Source organism: Lynx canadensis, chromosome C1 (genome assembly GCF_007474595.2).
Source record: "Lynx canadensis isolate LIC74 chromosome C1, mLynCan4.pri.v2, whole genome shotgun sequence".
NCBI lineage: Eukaryota > Metazoa > Chordata > Mammalia > Carnivora > Felidae > Lynx > Lynx canadensis.
Window position 1 is genome coordinate 92408582 of NC_044310.1, and position 12265 is coordinate 92420846.

At 35.6% G+C, this 12265-nt stretch overlaps 1 protein-coding gene across 3 annotated transcripts in view; it reads left to right on the forward strand.

Moving 5' to 3' along the window:
• The window catches only part of STXBP3 (syntaxin binding protein 3), a 55276-nt gene extending 46424 nt beyond the window's left edge, over nt 1-8852 (forward strand). The window contains exons 15-19 of one of the 3 annotated variants that reach the window (XM_030327814.2): nt 76-182; nt 727-819; nt 3202-3287; nt 7102-7250; nt 8034-8852. In XM_030327814.2, the coding sequence (XP_030183674.1) occupies nt 76-182; nt 727-819; nt 3202-3287; nt 7102-7250; nt 8034-8128 (530 nt within the window). In that variant the 3' untranslated portion in view covers nt 8129-8852. Of the gene's footprint in view, nt 1-75; nt 183-726; nt 820-2575; nt 2670-3201; nt 3288-7101; nt 7251-8033 lie in introns of those variants that run through there. The other 2 variants (XM_030327816.2, XM_030327815.2) reach the window with 2 other exon arrangements.
• Nucleotides 8853-12265: the final 3413 nt, after the last annotated feature.

The following is a 12265-nucleotide window of genomic DNA, read 5'->3' on the forward strand; positions in this document are numbered from 1 at the left end:
AATGTGTACTACCTGAAACCTAGAGATGATTGTGTAGCAATTATGTGACTGTTCACTCATATATTTTTATCTAAGGAACTACAGAAGAAAATTTGGACAGGTTGATCCAGAACGTAAAGATAGAAAATGAGAGTGACATGATCCGTAACTGGAGTTACCTTGGTGTTCCCATTGTCCCCCCAGTAAGAAATCTTACATTTGGTATATATTCATATACATGCATGTGTGTGTTTACATTAAATATGTTTCCTCATATGGGAAATCCATGTGGATAGTCTTAATTTCACTCGATAGATTTGGTAAGTAGAAAATTTTTAATTTTATTTTCTGTATATGAGTAATTTGTACAAGTACATTTTCTAGTGAATTTGTATCTTTTGTTTTCTGTTGTAATTTGCTCTTATACTTTTCTGTATGATTCATTTATAGCAAATTTTGAAAGAATTCTGTTTAGACTCCCAGTCTTTACCATCAAGTTTTATAGCACTTTTGAGTAAATATAATTTCTGATACTATTACAAATTTTATCATTAGAGCACAAAATACTGTGAAATTTTGTGACCACTCCTATTCAGATTTTTTTTTGAGTAAGCATTTCCACTCTTAGTTCTAAGTCAAATACACATAGTATTTGCTGTAAATTATGTATGTTTTTAAGAAAATGTAATAAGTGAATATTACTAAATAAAATTACTGGTTTTTAATTTTTTCCTCTATTTGTATTAGTCTCAACAAGGCAAACCATTAAGAAAGGATAGGTCTACAGAAGAAACTTTTCAACTCTCCCGATGGACACCTTTTATCAAAGATATTTTGGAGGTATAATTCATTAAATTTTACTTATACGCTAAGCACCTTTCTGTAGAGTATTCTTTACTCTTTGTAAATTTGTCAGTCTGAGCATATCTATGGGTCAGGAATTTTCTGCACTACTGGGAGAGTTCACAAAAGAAGGCTGTATCTGGGGTCAGGGGAAGAAAGGAAACTTGAAGATTCTTTCTGTGAAGATATCAAACAAACTTACACACTAATGGCCTCAAGATAAAAATAAGTACACATACTGCCTTATGAAAAAAACTATTGTTTTAATAACTCTATGTAGCATAAATATAAATAATTTATTTGAATGAAAGTTCAACAAAATAACATTTGTATGTTACCACTGTTAGAAAGTGTTAGACTCCAGGGGTACCTAGCTGGCTCAGTCAGTTAAGCATCCGACTTCAGCTCAGGTCATGATCTCACTGCTCATGAGTTCAAGCGCCGCGTCGGGCTCTGTGCTGACAGCTCAGAGCCTGGAGCCTGCTTCGGATTCCATGTCTCCCTCTCTCTCTGCCCCTCTCATGCTCACACTCTCTTTCTTTCAAAAATAAACATTAAAAAAAAGTTACACTCTAGTATTCTTGGAAATGTATTTGTGATATTAAACTGTAAATTGTAAATTGTAGTTTGCTGTTATATCCAACAGATGGTTTATGCCTTTAATACTGTTTCCTTTTAGAAATTAATATTCATTTATAGGAAATTAGAAAATGAACTAATAAAAATTATATTATGAACAATAAAATCATGGCATTGATTCTTCAGTTATAATCATATAGTTCTATTTATTCCAATTTTCCTTTGACTTAAACCCCAATTTCTATTTTGCTTTGGGAACTAAATGTTTATAATTTATTACTATGATTTTCCTGTTTTGCTTGGCTAATTTTATGTCATTCATACATGTTTAACATAGATGAAAAGTTTAAAGAATTTAGACTTTGTTATATAGCATACAATTTTTTTCCCTATCCATAACAAGGATGTAGAATTAAGTAGTCTTTCTTGGCTAATACTTTAAAAAAATATATTTCTTAATGTTTGAGAGCAAGAGAGCGTGAGCAGGGGAGGGACAGAGAAAGAGAATCCCAAGCAGGCTCGGCGCTGCCAGCAGAGAGCCTGACAAAGGGCTTGATTTCTTGAACCTTGAGTTCATGACCTGAGCCAAAATCAAGAGTCGGACACTTAACTGACTGAGCCACCCAGGTGGCCCTTGGCTAGTACTTTTAAAATGAGAATTGACTATCCTGAACCCTGTAACAAGGATTTGCATGTTAATTAAAAAATAGTCTATTTTTGGCTCAGTGACATTCTAAGGCCTTCAAGATTTCTCCTGAAACTTGGTTTCTTTGCTTCTTACAATCTTTTTATTTATGTATTTATTTATTTAGTTACTTTACTTACTTACATGCAAGTTAGGCTTGTTACAATCTTAATGAAATATTCTTGGACTACTCAGTACCTTGTGTTCATTCCTTGTGCCCACCTACTGATACCTATTATACTACCATGCTGTAAAGCAGTGGTCTCCAAACTGTTTTAATCATGTACACTTAACCATAAAAATTATGAACATGAGTTATAGCATATGAACTATTAGTGAACTGTGCATTACTGTACTGATAAAGCATAATGTATGTATATAGTATACCCATACATATAAGTATATTATAAAATGTAACCCTTAAAAAAATTTTTTTAAACATAAAGGAAAACTTCTCTCATCCCCTTGGATTGTCTTGATTACCCCTAGGTCAGGAGCGCACATTTTATTTTAGAGCCATTGCAATGAAGGGCAAAACCTGGACTCTCCAGTAGCCTAAGAGGTATGTCAGGACTAGGATGGTATTTAGAAACCTGTAGTGCTCTAGAGATAAAGGTTTTGATAAAGTCTCTGTAATCCTTACACCAGTAGACCCTCCAAATGAAACTTAGACATTCAGTAAATATTAATTTAATAAGTAAATAAAGGATTGCATTAATTTTTGAAGCAAGTAAGGTTTGTAAGTTTCAGAGAGAGGGTTAACCTTATTTTATTAAATATTTATATATCTTGAGGTTCCTTAATTGTTAACACAAATTTTGAGTTTTATGTAAAACATACAAATAAAAAATCCTGGAGGGGGCACCTGGGTGGCTTAGTCGGTTGAGTGTCCCACTTCGGCCCAGGTCATGATCTCATGGTTCATGGGTTCAAGCCACGTGTTGGGCTCTGTGCTGATAGCTCAGAGCCTGGAGCCTGCTTTGGATTCTGTGTCTCCCTCTCTCTGTGTCCCTCCCTGGCTCGTGTTCTGTCTCTGTGTCTCTCAAAAATAAATATTAAGAAAAAAATCCTGGAATTTACATTTTTTTGATGGTGTTAATTTTTTTCTTCCCTAGGATGCCATCGATAATAGATTAGATTCAAAAGAATGGCCATATTGTTCCCAGTGTCCAGCAGTATGGAATGGCTCAGGGGCTGTAAGGTAAAAGCTATAGAAGTATGATATTATAGACTAATAATTGAAAGTACTCTTACATTGAGAAGTACTCTTATTTTGAGAATTCTTCTGGAAGAATAGTGACTTAAAAGACAGTTTTTCTTTAACCGTGACCTGTTTTAAATGAGTCTAGGTAAGCAGTATGAAAACATACCATACTGTAGAACAAATGAATGTCATGATCTTATGTAATGCAGGGTGTTAACTCCCAGACCCTACTTTGCACAATACCTAAGGCTTTGTCTCCTTTGTTCATTAAACTGGTAAACATCTTTGTTTGCCAAGATTAAGCTAACATTCTACAAGGCAGACCAAGCCTCAACTCAGTTTACCAGCCTAGTTTTTAGCTTCCTTTTTACTGCTGGCCTTTGGGAGATTTCTCTTACTTGTTTACTTTCAGCTGTGCTTTTAAAAAGAGTTTCACTCTTATTTTAACCAAAGCTTCTAGATGCTTTCTAGAGTGAGATTTTTAGGATCTAGGGATTTTAATTACTATTTGTTTAATCTATCAGAATGTAAAACACTAGCACAGCATCTTATACATATATGTGAAACAAATTAAATATAATCCCTCAAAACTGCTATTCAGAAGTTTAAAAATTGTTAGAACCACATAATTGTTTTGAGCAGCATGATCCCATTTTTCTTCCTTTTTTTTTTTTTTTTTTTTTTTCCTTCCTTACTCTAATTCTCTTACTTTGGAAACAGTTTTTAAACCAAAATTGCACTTTTAGTATCTCCTTGATGTATCTTATATGGGAATCATGAGTGTATCTTAATTCCTGTTTCATCTTTCAAAACCAGTTACTGATTCTTACTTTTTTTTTCTGTTGTTGACGCCTTCGTCATTCCTTAAGATGTCAGATGGAAATGATGTAGACAAGAACATTATTAAAAGTTTACTATGGGGCGCCTGGGTGGCGCAGTCGGTTAAGCATCCGACTTCAGCCAGGTCACGATCTCGCGGTCCGTGAGTTCGAGCCCCGCGTCAGGCTCTGGGCTGATGGCTCGGAGCCTGGAGCCTGTTTCCAATTCTGTGTCTCCCTCTCTCCCTGCCCCTCCCCTGTTCATGCTCTGTCTCTCTCTGTCCCAAAAATAAATAAAAAACGTTGAAAAAAAATAAATAAATAAAAATAAAAATAAAAGTTTACTATGGGATCCTACATTGCAGGATCTTAGAGGTCCTCTAGAACATGGTCTCCAAAGTGGGTGACAAGATGATTTGAGGGTATTTATTTTTACAAAAGAGGGAGAAATTAAAGCTTTATTAATATGCACCAATACACATATAATTAAAAAAAATTTTTTTTAATGTTTATTTATTTCTGAGAGAGAGACAGAGCATGAGTCGGGGAGAGCCAGACAGAGTGGGAGACACAGAATTAGAAGCAGGCTCCAGGCTCTGAGCGGTCAGCACAGAGCCTGATGCAGGGCCTCAAACCCACAAACCATGAGATCATGACCTGAACCGAAGTCGGACACTTAACCAACTGAGCCACCCAGGCGCCCCTAGATGTACAAAAATTTTATTTTGAAATATTTACTTTTGAAGTAAAAGCTCAAAATTTTTACTAGTGAAGTGTGGGAACATGATTCCTATGAATAGCAGTGCTATCCAGTAGAACTTTCTTGCAGTAATGGAAATGTCATATATCTGTCCTCTATAGTATGATAGTCACTAGCCACATATGGCTGTTGAGCACATGATATGTGGCTAGTATGACTGAATTTTTAATTTTATTTAATTTTAGTTACATTTAAGTAGCTTTGGGGCACCTGGGTGGTTCAGTCGGTTGAGCGTCTGACTCTTGGTTTTGGCTCAGGTCATGATCTCATGGTTCATGGGTTCGAGCCCTGAATCAGGCTCTGTGCTGATAGTGCAGAGCCTGCTTGGTATTCTCTCTCTTTGCCCCTGTCCCACTCACGCTCGTTCACTCTCTTTCTCCCTCTCTCTCCCTCTCTCAAAATAAATAAATAAACTTTAAAAAAATTTTAATAGCCTCATGGAGCTAGTGTCTCCTGTATTGGACAGTGCAGATCTAGAGCAATCTGGGGGAGGAAGTGTCATATAAATAATAGCTATTATTTATTGTTTCCTTGGTACCAGATTGCATACTTTGTGTATCCTGTACATTTTTTCATTTAATCCAGAAACAACCCTTGAAGTTTAGAAAGAAGTTCCGTAACTTGCTGAAAAGTGCAACTGAATTAGAAAGCAACAGAATCAGAGTTGTAACCCAGGTCTAACTCCTTTTATCTTTTTTTTTTTAAAACAACTTTATTGAGGTGTAATTGACTTAGAAACACTGTATATATTCAAGATCTACAGTTTGGTATTTTGATACATGTACATTGTAAATGATCACCACAAGCTAATTAATGTATCTATTACCTTTACAAAGTTATCATTTTCTTTCGCATGCGTGTGGGGGGGTGGGGGGGTGAGAAGGCTTAATTTAATAACTTAAGATCTAACCTTTTAGCAAATTTCAATATACAATATAATTTTTGTTAACTGTAGTCACTAGGCAGTACATTAGGTCTCCAGAATTAATTCATCTTGCATAACTGAAACTTTGTGTCCTTTGATCAACACTACCTCATTTCCCTTTCCCGCCCCCAACTCCTGGCAGCCAGTAATCTATTCTCTGCTTCTGTGAATTTGTTTCATACTCCACAGAGAAGTGAGATCATGCAGTGTTTGTCTTTGAGTCCAATGTAATTTCACTTAGCGTAATGCCCTGCAGGTTCATCCGTGTTGCCATTAGCAGAATTCCCTTTTTTTTTTTTCGTTTTAAGGCTGAATAATATTCCACTGGATATATACACTACATTTTCTTTATCCATTTCTCTACCAGCAGACATTTAAGTGTTTTCTGTATCGTCACTATTGTGAATAATGCTGCAGGTAACACAAAAGTACAGATATATCTTCAATATCTCCTGCCATCATACTTCAGTGAGTTCCAGCATAGAATGTCCCAGTACCACATCAACTGCAAATCCATACCTGTGCCTCCCTCCCTATACCTATAAATACAGCTGACACTCTCATTTATTTCATATGAAGAAATAATATACCTGAGAAGTCTGTGACTTTGTGAAGTTAAAAAAAATGGGGAAAGTGGCACTGAAGCAAGAGGGTTTTAAAGACGCCAGAAAGTCATAGACTTTTCAGGTATATAGAGTTTTATTTTATTTTTTATTTTATATTTTATTTTTTATGAGAGCCCTCAGAGACCACTCTTTTTAAAAAAAAAAAAAATTAATGTTTTTTTTTTTTTTTTATCTATTTTTGAAAGAGACAGAGAGAGAGAGAGAACAAGCAGGGGAGGGGCAGAGAGAGATGGAGACACAGAATCTGAAGCAGGCTCCAAGCTCTGAGCTGTCAGCACAGCCCATTGCAGGGCTTGAATGCACAAACTGCAAGATCATGACCTGAGCTGAAGTCAGGTGCTTAACCGACTGAGCCATCCAGGCATCCCCCCACTTTTTTTTTTTAAGTTTATTTATTTTGAGAGAGAGAGTGAGCAGGGGAGGGGTAGAGAGAGGGAGAGAGAATTCCAAGAGTTGCACCATCTTCCAACTGAGCCAGCCAGGCACCCCTGATCAAAATTAAACTTGAAGTGGGGCTGTCCTATCTAATTCTTGATCCTCCGGTCATACCATAGTTAAGTCATTTCCATAAAATCAGTGTAGTTGGTGCCAAATTTGAGTTTGCTTTAATTAGCCTTTTTAAGAAATCTACAAGCACTATGGTTTTGGAAATGTTTTTAACATGTTTGTGTTTATTTTTTAGTGCTCGCCAGAAGCCCAGAGCTAATTATTTAGAGGACAGGAAAAATGGCTCAAAACTGATTGTTTTTGTAATTGGAGGAATTACATACTCTGAAATGCGTTGTGCTTATGAAGTTTCTCAGGCACATAAATCCTGTGAAGTTATTATTGGTAAGTCTTTTTTTTCCACTTTTCAATTTTATTTTAAACAAACTCTAAATGCAAGAATATATATGTAAAACTTTATGTTGTATTTTATATGTAAGACTAATTGTTCAGTGCAAAAAGGTATTAATCATAGTGTGTTTTATGTGATGTACTAGTTTTTCCTGGTTGACCTTTTTGATAATTTGATTTTTAAATACTCTGATTTTGAAGGAATAAGCTTCAAGATACTATATGATTTAAATATTAAGTATCTTTTAAAATATTATGTTCTGCTCTTATGAAATAAATTTTGAGACATAAATACATTTTTATTACAGAAATATTTTGAATGTTTTTGTGGATGTGACATTGGCAAGTCTTGTGTGGAATTTAGTTTTAAGAATTTTATCAAAGCCACTGATATATAACCTCTCCTCGTCTATGGAATGCAACATTTGTACACCAGGTCTAAATCTAGAGCACTACTTAATGATCCTGTGGTTGAACAGTGACTATCGTGTTCTGCCACAGGGATAGAATAACTTCCAGTTTTGCTGTTCAGCATATCAGTATATAGCACAAAGAAGACAGAGCCCTAGGAGTGAATTATTAAGCCTACTGTTCAATGAAGAGGAAGGACGTGAAATATTGTGGTATAGGCAGATTTCGGGAACGTGTCCTATAGAAATTTTGCTAAATTGCTCCAAGCTATGGCACTTTGCAAATTTGAGGGACAGGGCAATATAATTAACCAAGAAGAATCTATTTAAGTGCTGGCCTCTGAAAATTTATCTTTTCTCCTACCAGGTTCTACGCATATTTTAACACCCAGAAAGCTTTTGGATGATATAAAGATGCTGAATAAACCCAAGGATAAAGTCTCCTTAATTAAGGATGAATAGGGATTTTTTTTTTTTTTTTGGAGATTCTTATTAATACGTTCAACTAAAATAGATCAAGACAAGGTTGCTACCATGTAATTTAACACTGTAAATATTTTATGGAATAATGATTTTTCAAACATACTTCTTAAGGGACTTTATGATTACATATCTTTGGATTTGCCATGTTTAATAATTTAAATAGTGTTGTTGCTTTGTAGATGATGAGAAGAAATGTTAAAATGCTTTCTAAAAGGAAATTTTTCACCTTTGGAACTGAATATATTAGAATTGTGGGTAATTTTTCACAACTACCTATGTACATATTAATTACTTACCAGATGCTTATCTGTCTTATACTGAAATATAGTTTTTTGGGAAAGAATTATTTTAAGTGAAAAGGTAGTAAAAGTAAAAACTTTAAGTGTGTGTATGATAGAATGATTTTCTATAAGTGCAGGTTTTTTTCCATTTGAAATTCATAATTTCTTTTATGTGTAAAATAGTATTGTCCTTAATAGAAATAATTTCACAGTGTATACTGTCTTCCCAGATACTTCTAAAGAACACAATTTTATGTAATTTCAGAGTCATGTATGTTTAAATTAGAAAGCCAAAATTAATTGTGAATATTCTAAGAGAAAATAAATGTATAGTTACAAAAATTATCTTTTTGGGGGCAGGGGAGGAGTGGGAAGTTGGGAACTTAAAAATTCTAAATCAGAGAGTTACAAAAAAAAAAAAAGAATGCACCATAATCTTCCCATCAAGATAGCCCGGGTTGATATTCTATAAAAACAATGTAATATTTGTATAGGTTGGATAATATAAGGATGTGTTTGCACAGGTATTACACAAAAGGAATGTCTTCATTTCAAATATCTCTTTTAACCTGTCCTCCTAGTGTTGTCACATTAGGGACCATAATTTTATATATTACTCATCTTCAGAGTTTTGCTTATATATAATGCTGCATTATTTGGGTACATAACCTTCACAAACACTCAAATTTTTATAATATAAATTTCTAGCAATGGCATAGCTGGTCAAAGTGCGTTTAAAATCTAGCTGACCCTGGGGCACCTGGGTGGCTCAGTCGGTTAGGCAGCCGACTTCGGCTCAGGTCATGATCTCGCGGTTCGTGAGTTCAAGCCCCGCTTCAGGCTCTGTGCTGACAGCTCAGAGCCTGGAGCCTATTTCAGATTCTGTGTCTCCCTCTCTCTGACCCTCCCCCGTTCATGCTCTGTCTCTCTCTGTCTCATAAATAAATAAAACGTTAAAAAAAATAAAAATAAATAAATAAATAAAATCTAGCTGACCCTTGAACAACATGGGTTTATGGACACTGACCCCCACCCTCCCCAACCACACAATTGAAAATCTGCATTTACTCCTCAAAAACTTAACTACTAATAGCATACTGTTGACCAGAAGCCTTAGCAATAACGTAAACAGTCAACACACATTTTGTGTTATATGTATTATATACTGTATTCTTACAATAAAGTAAATGAGAGAAAAAATGTTAAGAAAATCATGAGAAACAGGAAGCCTGAGTGACTCAAGTTGGTTAAGTGTCCAACTCTTGATTTTGGCTTAGGGTTCAAGCCCTGCATTGGGCTCTGTGCTGACAGCACACAGAGCCTGCTTGGCATTCTATTCTCTCTCCCTCTTTCTCTGCCCCTCCCCTCCCTTTCTCTGAATGAATGAATGAATGAATGAACAAATGAATGAATGAAAATCATGAGAAAATAACTTACAATACTGTACTGTATTTATCTAAAAAAATCTATGTTGTTCAAGGGTCAACTGTGCTGATAGGTATGACCGTTATGTAGTAAATCCATCACTTTTCCTTTATGGCTTTGGTATTATATGTTGTACTTAGAAATACTTCTTACGCTCAATATTATAAAGTCATTCACTCTTTCTTCTGGAACATTTCAATAAGTTCATTTTATTTTTACAGATAATTCATCCATCTGGAATTGACTTTAGTGTGAGAATATATGCTAGGTACGGTCTCTTAGCACTTGACATTATGTCCCATGCCTCCCCATCTCATACCAAAGGGGATGAAAGGCCAAAAATGAAGTTTTGTAGACTCCAAGGTAAGTAGGGTTAGTTCTGAACAGGTTGGGTTCTGCCAGAGATTTGCATTTGGTCAAGATTTGGAAGGTAGAGACCATCTACCACGGCTGTGCTAGTGGATAAGCAAGCTCCTGCCACCTGAAGTTTGTAGCAACCAGACTCCATGTTTTAGTGTCTGTCACCTGCTGCATGGGCATGAGGCAATGCTGGTGGCAGTAGCAGCACTGAATTTATATTCTCTGGATCACAGAAGGTGATATAACCTTGAGTCTAAAAGCATGTTGGCTGGGGCATCTGAGTGGCTCAGTCAGTTAAGTGTCCGACCCCTGATTTCAGCTCAGGTCATGATCTCACAGTTTGTGAAGTTGGGCTCTGTGCTGACAGCTCAGAACCTGCTTGAAATTCTCTCTCTCTCTCTCTCTCTCAAAATAAAAATTAAAAAAAAAAAATTAGGGGCGCCTGGGTGGCGCAGTCGGTTAAGCGTCCGACTTCAGCCAGGTCACGATCTCGCGGTCCGTGAGTTCGAGCCCCGCGTCAGGCTCTGGGCTGATGGCTCAGAGCCTGGAGCCTGGTTCCGATTCTGTGTCTCCCTCTCTCTCTGCCCCTCCCCCGTTCATGCTCTGTCTCTCTCTGTCCCAAAAATAAATAAAACGTTGAAAAAAAAAAATTTAAATTAAAACATGTTGGCCCCCACTTTCTGCCCCTGCAGCTTTTTCTCTTGATTTTTAAGGACCTATATTCAGTCCCATTCTTTGAAATACCTAGCAGAGTTTCTGTTCCTACAGTGAACCCTGACTGATATATTATTTAATAGAGATCCAGCTTTCTTCTTAAATACCCAGATATTGTACAGATTTTATTGGGCAATTTCTCCTTCCCCAACTAGTCTGAAATACTACCTTTATCATAGACTTTATTTGCATTTTGGTCTGTTTCTGAATTCTGTTTTATTGACCATTAGTTTGTGTTTTTCCCTATTTTAATTCATGCTGTATTTTAATGTGTGATAGATATAATCTCTACCTAAATCACTTACTTTTCAGAAATTTTCTGGCTATTACATTTTTCTAAATGAATTTTAGTATCATTTTGTTAATACCACAAGTTATTTTGGTATTTTTATTAGGATTGCAGTAAATTTGTAGGTTAATTTAGGAAAAAGTGATACCCCTATAATATTGAAATTTGAAATTTAGGAATATATAATGTCTTTTTATTTACCGAAGTCTTTATAACCTTCAGAACCTTTATTTTCCTCATATAGGTACTGTATATTTCCATAATATCTTTCTTTTGTGATTCCATGTGAATTGGATCTTTTATGTTATTTTCAAACATTTTTTATATAGGAAAGCTATTGTTTTGATATATTAATTTCATAACTTGCTGTTTTACTAAGTAACAATATGCAAGTGCTTACTTAGAGCATTATATGTGCCAAGCAGTGTTTCGAAGTGCTTATATTACCTCATTTAATCTTCTCATTTAATCCTATGAAGATAGGGACTATTATTATCATCTCCATTTTAAAGCTGAGGAAACTAGGGCACATAAAGGTTATGTAATTTAACCTCGATGTTTATGTGGAGAGGAAAGGCTTGACATTAATAAACAGCTCTCTTTGAATATCAAGCGTGGGAACAGTACTTTGTCAGTGAAAGGGCTGGTTTTGGGTGTCTGCATTTTATTTGTGGTCCTTGTAAGCCTTGGTTACTATCAGTCCAAGGTTAGTACTTGTGTGGAACAGAGATTTAGACTAATCCAATGCCCTGTAACAAATGGAACCAAGAGTGTGATGACAGCAAACACTGGCCCATTCATTGAGTCACTTAACACCTCAGTGATGATTTTGTCCTATCACAATGATGTGAGATCCTTTGAGGCCTCCATTTTACATGTATTTTAGTCTTAGAATTGGAGTGATCCTTTGTTTCCTAAATCTCTTACTGAATTTGAAGATGTAAGTGTTCATCTCACATAAATTCTTAGTATAAGCTAATTCCCCCTTCAGAATTAGCAATTACAGATTCTGATACCAAGACCCTGAAGAAGACATTTCACTGTTAC